General features: G+C 40.3%; 1 protein-coding gene across 6 annotated transcripts in view; it reads right to left on the reverse strand.

Moving 5' to 3' along the window:
* Positions 1–223: 223 nt before the first annotated feature.
* The window catches only part of sh3gl3a (SH3-domain GRB2-like 3a), a 125,947-nt gene continuing 108,348 nt past the window's right edge, over positions 224–17,822 (reverse strand). For 3 of the 6 annotated variants that reach the window (XM_041174833.1, XM_041174831.1, XM_041174832.1), the window contains 8 exons: positions 17,564–17,636; positions 12,659–12,802; positions 12,100–12,233; positions 9,149–9,307; positions 4,712–4,815; positions 2,487–2,614; positions 2,031–2,084; positions 224–1,320 (listed from right to left, as the gene is read on the reverse strand). In XM_041174833.1, the coding sequence (XP_041030767.1) occupies positions 1,115–1,320; positions 2,031–2,084; positions 2,487–2,614; positions 4,712–4,815; positions 9,149–9,307; positions 12,100–12,233; positions 12,659–12,802; positions 17,564–17,636 (1,002 nt within the window). In that variant the 3' untranslated portion in view covers positions 224–1,114. Of the gene's footprint in view, positions 1,321–2,030; positions 2,085–2,486; positions 2,615–4,711; positions 4,816–9,148; positions 9,308–12,099; positions 12,234–12,658; positions 12,803–17,553; positions 17,637–17,822 lie in introns of those variants that run through there. The other 3 variants (XM_041174836.1, XM_041174835.1, XM_041174834.1) reach the window with 3 other exon arrangements.

The raw sequence follows: 17,822 nt of genomic DNA on the forward strand, positions 1-17,822 counted from the left end.
TTTTTGCCATACTGCCTAGATTTTGTGCTCAATTCTCTTGAGTGGGACCTGAACACATGATCTTCTGCCTCAGAGGCGGGGAGGCGACCCACTGAGCCACTGTTGGCACTATTGGCCTTTGGTTAAGGAAAAGTCCATGTAAAAACAAATGCAAATTTTAAAAATATATCAGCAAAAACAACAACTTGAACTTGACAAAAGATAGGAAGACAGAGGTCTTATAGCATTTTGATTCCATTTTTATTGGCAAGTTTAATTTTAAGTTAATTATCTCCAATTTTTCACTCACTTGGATCTACACCTAATCGGGCAGATTAGGGGAATGAATCTCTACACTGGGGTACTGAGTACCAGTACTTCAATGTTGAGCATCATAATACCCTCTCACGTTAATGATCTTGACTTTTTCACTTACCGTGAGATTCTGCTGTTGTTTTTCCTGTTAACTGGGCAGAAAGCCAGAGCATTGTATGTGATCTTAAATATAGTCAGTGTCTCTTAGATGAATTCTGAATAAAAGTACATTTCAGTCTTTTTTTCCCTCAAATAATCAAAATACATAAACTCCAAATACATATGACAAAAGCTGCACAACAAAAAAGCTAATGTTACTTAATTTACATTTTTTGTTCACACATTTATTATGACATCTTTTTGCATAACAATAAGTTACACTGCCAAATAAAATGGCTCCAGAGAACATTTGTCAGAACCTTAAAAAGGAGTTAATAACAGTTAATTATAACTACAATAATTAAACTGTATCAAGAATATTCTTCATTACAGCTAGATAGAAAATTTCTCCATTGTAATCAGCAAGAGAAGGCTCAGAGCAGACAAATAAAGTTAAATAGATAAAGCCATATACTTAGAAACTGTAAACTTCATGGGAGAAATAGGTTAGATTTGCATTACTCTTGTAGCAAATGACGTAAACATTCTCAATACAAATGGAACATGTAAAAAAATAAATACACAAATAGGAGACATATACAAAAGTCGATCAAATAGCAAGGCTTTCACAGAATGCCACACTGATGAAATGTCTGTGCTCAATCGGCTTTCAACACGGGTTGACCTCCGAAAATTTACAAAACTGGATCAAAGGCGGTTTTCACTGTGGCAAAGGCACAATCACTTGAACATAATTAATGGGAAAGAATCCAGATTCACCATTTAGCATGCCTTCAAACCAATTCTCGTCAATCTGATTTGTCAGAATGATGACGTCACCTTCCTTGAATCCAAGTTCCCCCTCGTTTTCAGGATCAAAGTCATAAAGAGCTTTACAGCAAGGCTGATCCGATTGCGTGCAAGGAGCTTGATGTAATGGAGGGGGGGGGGGAGGGGAGAAAATTCAATTTATTACATCACATTGTATGACAAGTTTCAGTAATTAATCAAGCTACATGCAACCCAACTAATATTTAAATATACAAGTAATTTCATGGCAAGGCATAAAAATCATTCCTTTAATGGGGAAAAAAAGACTCAGCAAATGTAAGAAATGAGATGTGCTTTCTCCCTCGTCACTCTTTCACTGTGAGCTGGCACATGCCAAAAACATCTCAAGTTTGTTTCATATGTCCTGGCATTTTAAATAAAAAAATGATCAAGTGTTGTACAGGTATTTCCAAATCCAAATACCAATTACATAGGACAACGGTAACTAAATACAGCCTCATGCAAATAACTGGCAACTGGAAGAGTAAAATGAAATGGGTAATGACCCTTGTACTGAAGTTCACTCAACTTCAGAAATTAAGAAAACAGACTTCAGAATAAAACAAAAATTAAGTAAATTTGTTTAGGTTTTTTTTTTGAAAAAACTCCCTGGGACAGTGCCAGGGAAAATTAGTTAGTCCATTCCAAAACAGATACGTAAGAATACATTCTATTTGCTATCACAGGAATGGCAATACATTATTAATTAATCCAAAAACAGCAATTTTGGGAAAAAGATATAGCAATAGTCAATCATGCAAAGATAGGGGTGTATCTCACACACATCAGTTTAAGAGATTACTCACAAGGTGAACATGTATGCTTTGACCTGCGAAGGAACCTGAATGGGGATGATTTGGCTAAGTGATAACAAAGGGAAATGATGGATTAAGTTTGCAGGATGGTTCTAATATGACATGAGCCAACAGATGTAAACCGCTAATTTTAACAACTTAAATAATTGTATATTCAGGTACAGAGCATAAATTATATTAATATTGGAATTAGAATGGATAATATTCACGTAGAATATCAAATGTTCAAAGCACCTAAGTTGAATCAGATATATAGAGTCTATAAGGACAACATACAAAGATACATGATGGAAATACTTTTTTGTGTTATAGTAATAAACACTACATACTTTTACGGTGTGATAATATGGACCTTGTACTCTTGCAGTACGGCAATCTGGTAATAAAGCATGTATACGATCATCAAAGCACTTCAGTGTACAAATATCCAAAAGAAAATATTCCTACCAGATGACTTAAACGAAGAACTGTATGGAAGACCATTTTGCTGTTGGTTGTCAATGGGCTCAAAAGACGAGGTGACTACAGGCTTGGGCTTGAAGTCACGCTTCGGGCGGTTAGAGGCTGTACTTATCCTTTGAGAAAAAGACACAGATTTTTTAAAACTATGTAGAGAAAGCAAAAAAAAATGGTATAAATAACATAAGTGATTATAACACAGATGGAATCATTTCCCTTCTTTGGGGTGGGGGTGGAAGCCTTTATCCGCTGAAAGCACACTTTGGAAATTGCGTTTTAAGCTATACATAACACCTGATTATTAGGAACAGGAGTCTGCCATTCAGCTCCTCGAGTCTGCACAGCCATTCAATTAGATCTTGACTGATACCTACCTCAACTCTAATTACCTTCCTTAGCTCCATGTATCTTGCTATCCTTACCTAATAAAAACATTTTTCTCTCAATCTGGAGAGCTCCATTGCCCAGTGTTCATAGTCTTTGGCATGGTGGGTGGTGGTGAGGTGGGGAAAGGGGTGGATCTGGGTCATTTCGCTCCAAAAATGATCTGCCTCTAATTTTAAGTTTATGTCCTTTCACACTTGATTCTCCCATCAGAGGAAATAATTTCTCCGTATATATGGTACCCATTTCTCTATATACAGTATCCTATTCAGTCCTGTTAACTTGTTATACCTTGTTCAGATCACCCCTTCATTTTCTATATTACCCTCTTAAGCCCCAGTATCATCCTGGTGAATCTGCACTGCGTTCCATCCAAGGTCAATTTCTCCTTCCTGAGGTGCAATGCCCAAACTGATTGCAGTGCTCCAGATATGGTATCACCAAAACATCCATATACAAGAAATTTCAAATCATCAGGACATCGTGCAGTGTGTTCTGGAGTTCCCTCTGTATGGAAATTATTTGCCTGAATCACAGGATAATAAAATAGCTCCTTTTGTATTTATCAAAGCAATTCAAGCACTCATCGAGTTTTAACTTGGTTGGAAAAACTCAGCAGGTCTGGCAGCATCGGCGGAGAAGAAAAGAGTTGATGTTTCGAGTCCTCATGACCCTTCGACAGATTTGTCCACTGCCTTTGAAGAAGAGTTCCAAAGACTCACAGCCCTCAGAGAATAAAAATTCTCATCTCTGTTCTAAATGGGCAACCCCTTATTTTTAAACAGCTGCCCCTATTACTAGATTCTCCCACAAGGGGTAATATCCTCTCCACATTGATCCCCATCAAGACTCCTCAGGATCTTGTATGTTTCAATCAAGTCACCTCTTTCTCTTCTAAGCTCCAGTGATACAAGTCTATGCTCTCCCATCTTTAGTCATAAGGCAACCTACCCATTCCAGGTATTTGTTTAGTAAACCTTCTCTGAACTGCTTCCACTGCATTTACATCCTTCCTCAAAAGAGACCACCAATATAGTACACATATTAGATGTGGCCTACTTGCTTGTCCACTGAGGAGAATGAAATTTAAATAGGGATCTGAACTGGGAATTAAACTCATCATTTTTTAAAGGAAGTTTAGTCTTTTGTTGAGATTGTTAACTAGGCTACTATGTCCAGAATTGCTTGCCTCATATGTAGGATGAGGAGGTTTACATGCAAGGATACTTTTTTTTTCAAACAAAATAATATGCATTTAGTGGGGCAGAAGAAAGGGAGGCAGTTTAGTAGCGGCTATGATCAAAGTTATTCATTACCAATTTGAGATGGTACAAGTTGGAGAGGGTAGAGAGATGTTACTGTTGAAAAGAAAAATTATTTTCCTTTTTCATTGTTGAGATATTGAGGTCAAATGAAGTCATTGGCAATCTGAGCCAGAAAAAAAATAGACAAAAACATTAAAAATAGAATCAATGACCTGTGCTCCTGGTGAAAGAGTGCATTGGAAGGAAACATGAATCAGAGATAGGGATGTGAAAATGTCAATCTGATCCTCCAACGCACATTCTTGAACACAATTTATTGCTGGGAACACAGTATTGCTGATTTGACTATAATTAGCAGCTGACCAGGGGCTTTTATTTCCCAATTATCACAAAAGGTGAAAATTATTGACCCTTTTATCAGGTTCAGAACTCCTTTCTGTCTTTAGCTTTTTGCGTTCTATTCTTCCTTCCTGAATTTGAAAGGACAAAGAACAGCATTGCCCTTTGCCTCAACCCCGTATCCTTCAATGAAGGATTAATAGCATACATGGTTCATCATTTCACCTGTGCTGTAGTGTGTTATGAAGCTCCTCCAGAATTGTAGTGGATTCTTTATGATAGTTCAATGCTGCTTCCACTAGAGCTAACAGTTGGCTTATTTGCTCTACCTACAGGAAAGAGGAAACTTCTTTAGCAAGATAAGATGACTGGTTATCAAAATTATTCAAAGCAAGTTTGTGATTAATTTTGGGAGGGGCATAAGACATAAGAAAGTTGACAGAGGTTTAATTTCTAGAAGCTTTAGTCACAGCATCTGTAGTGCTAACCAGGAGTTTCATTTTACTCAGTAGGGCAAGTGTTCATTTTTCAATCTACAGTTAAATCACACTACACTTTTTCAGCTAAAGTATCTGCATATTGCTCACCTGTAGACGAAACTTTGTCATAACAGAGACATTATCTAATTTTTCTTGTTCTATGTAAGCTGAAAATTAAAATGGTCAGAACACAAGTCTTTTAAAAGACGATCTTCTAAGGAACTAATGTATTTCAAAAATATCAGATTAAATGCTGGACCGTAAATATTAAAATGTCTATATGATACTCTCATCCTTTATTTCAAGAAAATATTTAGGTTAGCAAGTCATATTCTGCAGATAACTGTGGTAATTTTACTAATATATTGAAACTTGTACAAAATTCAGTATTAGCCTTAATTGAGGCATGAATATAAGTATTTTTATACAATCCACACCTGTTTAGCACTTTAATTGATGCAATTAATTGAAGTTAAAAACAAAATTATTTTTATTAAACAACACAAATATCAACTGTAATTTTGCAACAACTAAAACTCCATGGTGGATAAAGAACCCCAATCAAACATAATGCAAAGGTAAAGGGAAAGAAATGGAAAAGACATGACTTATATTTATATGTCACCTTTCACAACCTCAAGAATTTCCAAAACGTATTATCACCAATGAATCGCTTTCTTTTGAAGTGTAGTCACTGTTATTGTAGGGAAATGTGGAAACCAATTAGCACACAGCAAGGTTCCACAAACAACAATAAAAATAAATACAAAAGCTGTCCTGATGAAAGGTCATCATCAGCCTGAAACTCTGATTCACCACAGACCTGCTGAGTATTTCCAGCATTATTTTGTTTTTATTATAACACAAATAAATAAGCAGATCATGTTTCAGGAAAATGGTTGAAAGCTAAGTGCTGGGAGAATGACCCTGCTCTTCTTCGGAATAGCATCACGGAATCTTTTACATGCACCCGAGGGGTCAGGTGGGCCTTCAGCTTAATGTCTTTTGGAAAAAGACTGCACCCCCGGCAGTGCAGCACTCTCTTAGTACTAGATTTTATATTCAGTTCTCTGGAGCGGAACTTGAACCCATAATCTTCGAACTTGGAAGAGAGAATGCTACCATGGAGCAAAGGCTGACACTGTGATACAGACAAGGAATTCTGATTTCATAGCATAGTCTCAAATGATTCTGGACCAGGTCCCTGCCTGGCCTGAAGTCACAAAGTTCACCACGCGCTGCTTCAGGTTTAGGTTGCATGGGCAAGCTCCAGCTGGGTGACTGTTGTGATGCAGCCTTGAAGGGAGAGAGACACAACTGAACAGCCTCCATGCTGGTAAGGAATTTGACTGTTTAATTAAAATGTCATTCAAAAGTCTTCTAAGGTGAATATTTTTTCCAAAAGGGGTAGTATTTTGAAAAACTATGCCCCTGCCAGGTCTTTCTTCCATTTATATACCAGTGCATTTTTAAAAAAAAATTAATTCATGGAATGTGAGCATCACTGGCTGGCTGGGCATTTGTTGCCCATTTGTAATTCCCCTCACCACCCGAGGTGGTGGTGGTGAGCCACCTTCTTGAACCTCTGCAGTCCATCCATGTGTAGGTACACCCAGTAGTGCTATTAGCGAGGGAGTTCTAGAATTTTGACACAGCGACAGTGAAGGAACGGTGATGTAGTTCCAGCGCAGAAGGAAGAACCAGTAAAAACTGGGAAATAAGAATATTGGTTTGAACTGGTCTTGTATACCTTAAAACGGAACACCAGTAAAAACTGGGAAATAAGAGTGCTGGTCGGAACAAATTTTTCCTTCTGGGAGGTCAGGATGGTGTGTAATTTGGACGGAAACTTGCAGGTTGTGGTGTTCCATGTATCTACTGCTCTTGTTCCTCTAGATGATAGAAATTTTGGGTTTGGAAGGTGCAGTCAAAGGAGCCTTGGTAAGTTGCTGCAGTACATCTTGGAGATGGTACACACTGCAGCCACTGTGCACCAGTGCTGGAGGAAGAGAATGTTTAAGGTGGTGGATAGGGTGCCATTCAAGGGGCCTGCTTTGTCCTGGATATGCTCTCGAGTGTTGTTGGTGCTGAGCTCATCCCAGGCAATTAAAAAAAAAATGTATTCATTCACAGGAAGTAGGCATCGCTGGCTGGGCCAGCAGTTATTGCCCATTCCTTATTGACCTTGAGAAGGTGATGGTGAGCCACCTTCTTGAACCATTGCAGTCCATGTGGTGTAGGTATACCCATAGTCCTATTAGGGAGGGATTTTGACCCAGCGACAGTGAAGGAATGGCGAAATCGTTCAACGTCAGGTTGATGTGTGACTTGGAGGGGAACTTGCTGGTGGTGGTGTTCCCATGCATCTGCTTCTAGGTGGCAGAGGCCACAGGTGTGGAAGGTGCTGTCAAAGAAATTTTGGTCAATTGCTGCAGCAAATCTAGTAGATGTTACACAACTGCTGCCAGTATGTGTCGGTGGTGGAGGGAGGGAATGTTTAAGATGGTGGATGCAGTACCAACCAAGTGGCTGCTTTGTCCTGGATGACGTCGAGCTTCTTGAATGTTGTTGGAGCTGCACTCATCCAGGAAATTGGAGAGTATTCCATCACACAATGACTTGTGCGTTGTTGATGGTATGCTCTCCAATTAGGGAAGGGAACAATTAAAGAAGTTCAATTGCTAATTATTAGGTTGTTTAACTAAGTACTTATTTGGTTGCATTAAAGGGATAACAGAGCTTGGCCTAAATGGCCAAGTGGTTATGGTACTGGGTTTGTAACCCCCAGATCAAGAGTTCAAATCTCACAATGGCAAACTATGATGCTTGTCCTGGTGAAGTCTTTAATAGACAAAAATTTGCTTGGCCTAAATAGCCAAGTGGTTATGGTACTGGGTTTGTAACCCCCAGATCAAGAGTTCAAATCTCACAATGGCAAACTATGAAACAATGTAACTTCATCTGAAACAGATGGAAACAGGTTTACTCAAAAAGAGTATCAAGAGTTCAAATCTCACAATGGCAAACTATGAAACAATGTAACTTCATCTGAAACAGATGGAAACAGGTTTACTCAAAAGAGTATCAAGAGCTCAAATCTCACAATGGCAAACTATGAAACAATGTAACTTCATCTGAAACAGATGGAAATGGGTTTGTACTCAAAAGAGTTAAAGGGATAACAGTTGAGACTAGTTCTGTCTGTGGAGAGTTTTATGACAAGCAATAAACCTCTGCCTAAAAGATTCTATCTTGGTTTCGGTCTTCATTTCTAAACAATTATGGGAACTTAACATCTCCCACACTCCCGAACCAGGGTTGGTCCTCCAGCTTGCTGTAATGGATATGCCAGACCATGAGGTTACAGGTTGTGGTTCAGTATAATTCTGCTGCTACTGATGGCCCATCGTGTCTCAGGGAGACCCATCTTTGAGCTGCTACCTCTGTTCTGAATCTATCCCATTTAGCAGGATGGTAGTGCCACACATGATGGAGGATGTCCTCAGCGTGAAGACAGGACTTCATCTCCACAAGAAACAGTATTGTTTTGGCCGGATGCATTTGTGACAGGTGGATTGCTGAGGGTGAGGTCAAGAAGTTGTTTCCTTCTCATTGGTTCTCTCACTCTCTGCTGCAGGCCCAGTCTGACTAAGCTGTCATCAGGACTCGGTCACTTCAGTCAGTGGTGCTGTTATTGAGCCATTCTTGGTGATGGACATTTCTCCTGTCTGGGTCGATGTGAGGTTGTCCGTCTAGTTTTATTCCTATTCAACCTGTCAGTAGTAGCTTGATACAACTGAGTGCCTTGCTGGGCCATTTCAAAGGGTAATTAAGAGCCAAAAATGTAGGCCAGATTGGTTCCTTGAAGGACAGTAGTGAACAGGATGGGTTTTGCAATAATCCGGTAGTTACCGAGGCCAGCTTTTTATCCCAGATTTATTAATCAATCGAATTTAAAATCCCCCAGATGCCATGGTGGGATTTGAGCATTTGTCCTGGCCTCTAGATCACCTGACCAGTAACATTGCCACTATAGTACAGGTCTCTTGTTTAAGATTAATAAACTGAATCATACTTTGGGTAGAGTTTACAAGATTTTATGGGCAGCTGGTTTTAGTTAGTTGTAAAAGGCTCACTGCAAACATGAGTGGTTTCGGTCAATATACATATTTTGTAAACTTACATCATTTTCCAAAAAGTTGAACATACTGATCTCAGCAAGCTCCTTAGACTCTTCAAACTTGTCTACAGCTTGTCTTATCTCTTCATCAGGGATCTTACCATGGCGCTTCTTTTTGTAATCATAGTCTAAACGGCGACCTTCCAACTTTTTTAAATGATGCTGATAAAAATAAGAACATGTTATGAGTTCTCCAAGTGTCAAGAAATATATATTTTCAAAATATTTTCTCAATTTAAAACTTGTTAACTCCTTCCTCTAGGGGGTTGGAAAGGAATTTTCCAGAGTACTTCTTTCCTTATTGATTCTGGGTTTCTTGACCTTTTTTGGCCTCCTACTGGAGGTTTAATGGCTGGTGAGGGGGAGAGGGAGGGGGGTGGGAGCGGGGGGTTGGGAGCGGTGGCATTAGAGCAGGGACAAGCTGGTAAGAGGAGGAAAGGACAGGTGTTTTTGGTTTTGATGCTCCAGCCATTGTGGTGTGAGGCAGATTTGATGGACCAGCCAGTTTTCTTTCTCTGCAAATCAATTTTGCACGTTTCATGCCCCAGAACACTTTATTAAATTGAAATACAATAAACTGCCACTCCTACAAGAAAGGTTACACAGCCAATTTTAGTCTCTGTTACATTTCAGAAACAAGCACAGCTGTGGCACAATGGACACTGGACTTAGCTAAGTCCTGGCTGCATTCTGCATACTGTTGGATTTTTCATTATGGATGGGGATCAGCAGTGGGAGTTCCCATTCGAAATTGGGCGGGAGGGGGTGGTGGTGGTGGTGGAGGTGGGGAGAGGACTTCATAAACATATTGGATTTAGAGGAAAGTGGAAAAAAAGGAGACCTCAGTGGGATTCAGTGCTGTTACTATCAGGCTTACATCGGTTCCTTGTCACGCCCAAAGCAAGGCTGCCAATCTGGGTTCAAAATATTTTAAAACCATATTGCTCTCAATAGTTGTAATGGAGCCTTTGCTCGGTTTGGCTTCAGGATAACTTACTGTAACTTTTTTTTTTGCACAATATTCTCATCAGGAACATAGGTGCAAAAGTGTGCCATCTTTTCCAAGGATCTGTGGCCACAATGCAGCACAGAAGTGGTTCAACCAGTAGTCTGAAGCCTATCTTCACTTCCTTACAGGCATGCTTTAATGTTGACCCATGTGGATGGTGCCATGGAATGATGAATAGAGCTATATCCTATATAACTATCATGATGACCTCTACTTCAGCAGTCATCAAACAAGGGTCAGGTGCTGAACTGCACCATCACCTGCCTTTAGATAAATATCTGCACAGAAGGTTTAATTGTCCTTTATTTTTGCCTTCTCTTCTTTGCCCTCTCCCCTTTCAACCTTAGCAAAAGGTGTCAATGCAGCAAGTCGCTTTCTGTGCCTTTGCAAAGGCTTTCAGAATTTTTGTTTCCCTAATCGGATATTCCCGTTTAATTGTCCTCATTCCTTTAAATCTCTTTTCCATATAATTTTCCACTCCCCTCATTAATGTGCATCTGGACCTCCACATAACTATGATACTGAATAGTCCCGGAGTAAAAATGAAGATGTTTTATTGTTTCATCGCCTCCTGGAGCGATCTGCCCATTCTTGACCAAATACGCCAAAAGATGTTGACCTAGCTCTGTGGGTCATGACAATGATGTGTGCTCTCCGCCACACCAGCTCGTGGGGTCGCTTTGCTTTATTTACAAACAAATTGAAGAATATCAGTCTTACAGACCCCCCAGAGAAAGTGTGTACAGAACCATAAAACAGAAAGCGCAGGGTTTTTTTTCCTGATGCTGGTCTGCTGACGATCCGATCTTAAAATGCTGTCATCCACCATTTACGTTTTAACGAAAACATTCAGAAAAAATCAAGGCTAGAAGGTGGATCCATCTTTGTTCATCTTCTTGTTGCTCTCGCAGTTGTATCATGGTTCTGCTGGTCCCAGATTCTTTTAATTAAATTGAAATGCAGTAAACTCTGAGATCTTTGAGAAACCCCAATATTGACAGGAGCCAGTTTTGTGAGCGAAGGGGAGGGGTTTTGGTTGGGAAACCCAGAAGTCTGGATCTCCCCGCATGCTCTGGATCTCCCTGCATGCTCTGGATCTCCCTGCATACTCTGGAGTTTGAATTCCACAGTGGCACCATTTTTTCCTGATTGGATCCCCATCTGTAAACCAGCCTGATTGGCAGACTTGGCTCTCAGTTGAAAGCGGAAGACTTGCCGCTTGCAGGAGCAGGTAAGGAACCTGCTGCTGTGTTAATGGGAGGGGTTGGGAGCAGTGCCTGATCTCAGGAGGTGTTGGACTTTGCATGGTGGCGGTGGGGGAGGGGGGAAGAATGGAGGTGGGAGGGTGTGATTCCGACTGCAGGAAAGAAGATAAACTTAGGGGAGGGTGGGAAGAAGCACCCCTGCACCTTCTGGCCCACATACCAGTGGTGTAAACTGCTTAACGCTTCTCTAAAGCTGACTGCGCTTCCCTTGGGCTGCCAGCTATCCTGAGGTCTGGGAAACCCAACTGAGCAGACTTAAACTTGTAAAACAGATTAAGTATGAGGCTCCTGACTTCAGTTAAATGGAAACCCGTCTTTTGGGAGTACGTTGGCTGCCTTGCTGCCTGTCCTGCCTCTGATAAACCCAGGTGTGAGTGGGCTGGAGGCAGTGGGGGGTTTGAGAATTTTAACATTTTTACATCTCACCTGACCTCAACCCACCCACTTTTGGGAGTTAAAATTACCCACTTAATCTGACACAAGAACCGATTAAAAAGAGGCACAGTAGTTAACTGGAAGCTCTTGAAACTCATTGTAGATACAAGCAACACATGATGGATCAGAAGTACCACAACAACTTATGGTATTACCATCACTCACGGTTTTGATCATTAAACCAAATGGCATTTAAAATTAAACATTATTCAAAAAAAAAAGAAATTCACACAACACAAACTCACCCCAATCTCTTTTAAGTCTTTGTCTTGTAATATTTGTAATGGATCAATAAAGTTCTGTTTTACATCAATATCAAGGGAATCCTTTACTTCTGCCATTTGTTTCAAAGCTTCGCCAACATCGACCAACGCAGGGCCTAAAGAAGTCAGACGGAAAACCATGAAATCTAAATACAAATCAAAACCAACAGAAAGGAACGTCTAGAGGAGATTTCAAATTCAATGATTTTTAAAAAAGATATGTTTGCTACTTGGTTTTTTTTTAAAAAAAGTCAGGAAAGCATCTTTATTGCACAAGCTAAGTACTATCTCTATTAAATCACAATTGGACAAATGATGGTCTTAAAAATTATTTTGAAACAAATTATTTCCATCACCAAAAATTGTAATTGAATAAACTCATTGTATTCATTCTGTTCACAACCTCACCAAAAATAAAATGCATGATATCTTGATGGAATCTTTGACACAGTAATAAGTTCCTGAAGTGGGCCCAAATAAATAATTACATAAACAGAAATCTGCATACTGCATTGCACAGAAATGTCACCAAGTAACCCACCAAAATTGGAATCGTCTCCGAGGTCCTTTCCATTTCGGAGCATGCATTCGCCCAACAGACCTTCAGGCTGAGGGTAACCTGTGGTTTTCACCTGTCCTCGGATCTTTGACATTGTGTTCAGCATACCTAACTTGGCTCTGTAGGCTTCAAAATGACATGAATCATTTAAAAGACATTAATGCAACCTATAAATTTCAAAGCAAAATATCAAATATAGCAGAGTCTCTGCAGAGAAATCTTCAATTATCCTGGGGCTTTCAGATGTTTTTATTTTGCCTAATAATCAAGTCATTAATAGATAATTTTCTGACTTGGCACTACCGGCTGGGATCTTTGCCTGTTGGCTACACATGCATGATTTTCTGACCATTTTATAAGGAAAGGTTGGAAAACTGTGCAGCAGTGACTGAATTTCTAACGCACACTGCCAGAGGGGAGGGCTCCCCACCAGCTATGGATGGGAGAGTTACTCAGAATTATGTATTTACAAGAAGCAAACTAAAAAAAACTATGTGCGGTTATTCTAAATGTAAGGAAATCCAATTCTTATTTTCTTACCCGGGGACAGCAGAAACTTGTTATTAAAGACATGAGGTAATATTAACTTTAACGCAGTGGTATAAATTAGGCCATATCAAATCATCTGCCCATTATACATCATGTTCGGTTTTGGTTTCCATTGAAGTCAACAGAAGGTAAAATTGGGCAGATAAATAATGGACGGCTAATTTGATATTGTATGTTGCACAATACACCCCATGTTAAAATTATCCCTGTGAGTTGTTGAAACTCACATCATTAGGGAAAGCATACACAAATATGAATGAATATGTCAAGATCCTTATCCTGGCATATTGCTGTGGGACAGTGCTGATTAAAGGCCAGCGTTCCCCCATACGGAGAAATAGAAAACTGACTGAAGACATGCTGGAGCCCTGTATATGCTTGTTAGTGAATGGTTTCAGAACAATATTAGCCAAAGCTGGGAAGTAACCAGCAGAAGCAAGAGTAGGCTATTCTGATATCAATAGCAGCTTCACCCATTTAAGCACAAATCCATGCCTTTGCTCTGTTGTAAGGTGTAGTTTGGTAGGTCTTAAGATATTTGTAGTCTTAGATAGTTCAACATTAAGTATTTATTAACTACTCAAAACATAGGTACAGTAAAGATCTCAGCTAGGAGCTGTCTCCATGCTTGCTTCTACACACGGCTCTGTCTAAAACTACGCCAACCCCTAGGGGTGGGTCACGTGTTCTCTTACATTACTGTGTGGGCGGTACTATACTCAGTCCCATGTTAACCCTTTACATACTACACCTTCCTCAAGTCTTTATCCAATGTATTTACAGGTTATCCCAGTTTAGCCCATGTATTTGCACATTACTACTACCCCATCTCCCCCAAGTCTCTGAGTTCATAGGTTGAGGCCATCTGGAGGCCTTATAACCCTTCCGTATCTTGTTTTCACTACTGTCGGAGGAGTGTTAGGCTCTATCACTGCAGGTAAACCTTGTTGAATCAGAGAATGTTCTGGCATCTGGGTGTTTTTCATTCTTTTTATCCAACCTTTGGCTCTTTGTCGAATCCCCAGTTGCAGTGATAGATGGTGATCAGTTTATCCTGCTCTTTACATGGGGGATGAATTCTGGGCTCGTCGCTATAGAGTTTTTTTTCTCTTCTTCCTTTGTGTGGTGCACCGTGGTGCACGCTAGGATGGAAGATGTGTGGATGTGACTTGGTAGTAAGCTTACCTTTGCGTTTGGCTGTGTGGTGGCTGCTACTCGGTTCCAGCATATTTTGCGGCACTGTCTTGCTGGCTGGGGATTACTGCATCAGCTCTGTGGTCTTGGGGTTTCTCTCTCCAACTGGCTTTAGAGCCAGACGTTGAGGCTCATCCCATTGCTGGTTCCTCTCTTGGCAGCCATCTACTCGAGGTGCTGTGGTAACCATCTGAGTGGTTGGCTGGTCTGACCAACGAAGGGCTTTTGGCACCTGTAACAGTAGACAAATTTGCTCTGCAAAGAGAGAAGACAATTCAGAGCTGAAGTCCCAGTCGAAGGAATCTTTCTTCTTGGAACTCTCAGGAACTTGTAGTTCTTATAATTTATGACAGTGGTTGTCTTGACATCTTCTGCCATTTTGAGGCGATTCAGGGCTACACAGGCATCTCTGCTCAAGAGAGCAAAAGACTGGTTATTGATGACTTGCATCAGCTCGAAGATTTGTTTACCGCCATTCCTTCATGGCTCCAGAATCGTGCGCACGACTGGAAGTCGGATTCCTCTGGGCCCATAAAGGCTGCTGTTTGTAGCCAGAGGTGTCTCAGTCACGGTTCTTTGTCCAATGGGACTGTAACACTGGCTCCCATGTCCAATTTAAGGTTTGTGAGATGGTGATTAACCAAGATGTCTGCATTCCAGAATGAAAATCCAGGATATTCAACCTCACCCAAACAGCATGGTTGTGTGCCCTCTGAGTGTGCTTTCTCGACCTTGTGAATCCTCGAGATCTTGTGTATGTTTTTTGGCTTTGCACAGCTTCCCAAGTGTCCTATTTGTTTACATTGAAAGCACTGGGCTGAAATTTCCAGACATTGGTCACGACTGAGGGGGTGCTTTGCTCTACAGCACTGACACGGTCGCTCTACTGGTCGGTTAAGGCATTGCTTCCCTTGGGCTGGAGGGTCCCTGTTCTGTGTTGTTTCACTAACTGGACAGTGGGGATTACTTTGTACCATGCTTTGCTTTCCTCCCTTAACATGGATCTGTGCTGCACATGGATTTCAGACTGCCTGACAACCTGGATGGCTCTCTCAAAGGTTAGATCTTCCTTCACTTGAAACACCGCTACTCCTACAATTATTCTGTCTGATTAACTCAGATTTCAGGTCGCCATAATCACAGCCTTCAGACATTCTGCAGAGCTCATTAATGAAGGTGTCAACAGATTCTCCTGGCTACTGGACAAGTTTATTACATTCAGCACTTTCCAGGCTTTAGTTAATACCTGAGGTTAAAATAAGTGTTGATTGCTTTTAAAACTTCATCAACTTTTGAAGATAATTCATTGATGCCTTATCTAGTAATTATATCGTTGGCTATCGGGCCAAGAAAGCAGTATGTTAACTTGTTCATCTTCTGTCTTTTTATACAGACCTGAAGCAATCATGTATCGGAGGATTCTCTTTCTCCAGAGTCCCCATTTTTGCGATTGATCTGAGCCTTGGATAAGTCCAAATTGATCTGGAAGAACAGATTTCTGATCCATGGTTAAAATTTTAAAATTGCAGGTTCAGCTTTAAGAGGTTTCCAAAAATCCAAGATGGCGCCACCATATGATTCTTCACAAAGGGGTTTTTCTGCGCTTGCCAGTTTTGGCAGGTTCCTGCAGTAAGGGTGTTCGCGAGCTCAACGCTTTCATCCTTTTTCCAACAGTGTCTGTCTGGATTGACTGCTTAGAGTTTTCTCCGCTTTAGCGCAATGTTCTTGGGTCTAGGATGTGTCAAATCCAGGCTTTTGCTGGGTTGTTAAAGCTGTCTAGTCAGTTGCAATTAATTTTTAACAGGTGATTATTTATTTTCTTTGCTCGGAGCAAGCTTGACCACCACGTGTTCAGGCACCAACTTGGGAATCGGGTTTCTGGGACTGCAATTTTAAACGGCAATTTCTGACCACTGCAGTATTTAACTTTTTTCAGTACTCATGTTGTTCAGGAATTTAAATTTTTTAGCTCAATCCTGCTAGGTCTGCTGACTCTGCACACTCTAAGTATTGAAGCCGGGATGCCGATGGATTCAATGAAGTCTTCTGCTGCAGTAGGGAATTTATTTTCTGTCTTCAGGTTCCTAGCCTTTCTTTTGAAATTTCCTCTGGCGATTTCCTTCTGCACCCTCTCTCCTTGAGCTTTTCTTCAGGTCAGAATGCTTCTTTGATTTTTCTTTACCTTCAGTTTTCCAGGATTTTGGCTTTCTTCTGTAGTCTCTGCAAGGTTTCGAATTGTTCCATTCACTGCCACCATGTTGTAAGGTGTTGGGTGTAGTTCAGTAGGTCTTACTAAGGTATTCATAATCTTAGGTAGTTCAACAGCAAGTATTTATTTACTACTAGAAACTATATACATAGGTACAGTAAAGGGTCCAAGCTAAGAACTGTCTCCATGCTTGTTTCTACACATGGCTCTGTCCAACATGGCACTGACCCCTAGGTACAGGTCATGTGTTCTCTTACATCACTGTGTGGGCGGTGCTGTACTCAGTCTTTATGTGCTAGACCCTTATACTACATTCCCTGTCTCATTAATATTCATACTGCCTAAGTAAACTATTTGTACAAAGATGTTTTTCCTGGATTCACTTTGAACAGACCTGGTTCAGGATCCACACCCACCCCCCCTCCCCACCCCACACACACACCCAAAACCCCTCAATTTTTCAATCCAAGTATGATCCTGGTGAATGGTTACTAGATTTTCTGTGAGTGATATATTCTAAGGATGACCGCAGTTAAACTTAATTACTTTTATATATATTACAACTTTTGTGATGAAACCCAATACCTTATTTGCTTTATTAATCTTGCAAGTTTACTTATATTGGCTTGTGTGCCTAGATCCCTAAATTCTCTTCTTCGCAACTGTCTGCCTGGAGCCTTCCCATTTAGATTGTAATCCCATCTGCCATTCTTGCATCCAAAATTTAATAAATCATTTTTTATTAAACTAAATTGCATCTGGCAATGTTCCACTCGTTCACTATACCTATTGAAATTTTCTGCTCTCAAATGGTCAATTCATTGTGTCACCTACCCTAGTGTTCAAGAAAAGTCCTATCCTCACCGAAAAGCATCAAACAAGAAGTCACGATGGAAAATAAAATTTGTTTAAAAAAAAAAAATACCATTTCATACCCGGATTCGGCTGCAAGTACTCAGTGGTTTTAGACAGAACCTCTGCCACAGCTTTGCTTGTAGCTTCTATTTTCTTAAAATAAGCAAAAAAAAAATCAAAGTTCATTTGAAAATGAAGTATGAATGTCTACAATAGTTATAGTTAATACTTTTGCATAAAGCTTCAATATACTGTGACTAAACATAGAATGTGCGAGAACTGCTAATGCTCCAAGAGCACATTACACATCTCTCTACATACCATCGATAAGATCTACGC

This window comes from Carcharodon carcharias, chromosome 26 (assembly GCF_017639515.1).
Source record: "Carcharodon carcharias isolate sCarCar2 chromosome 26, sCarCar2.pri, whole genome shotgun sequence".
In the NCBI taxonomy this organism is placed as follows: domain Eukaryota; kingdom Metazoa; phylum Chordata; class Chondrichthyes; order Lamniformes; family Lamnidae; genus Carcharodon; species Carcharodon carcharias.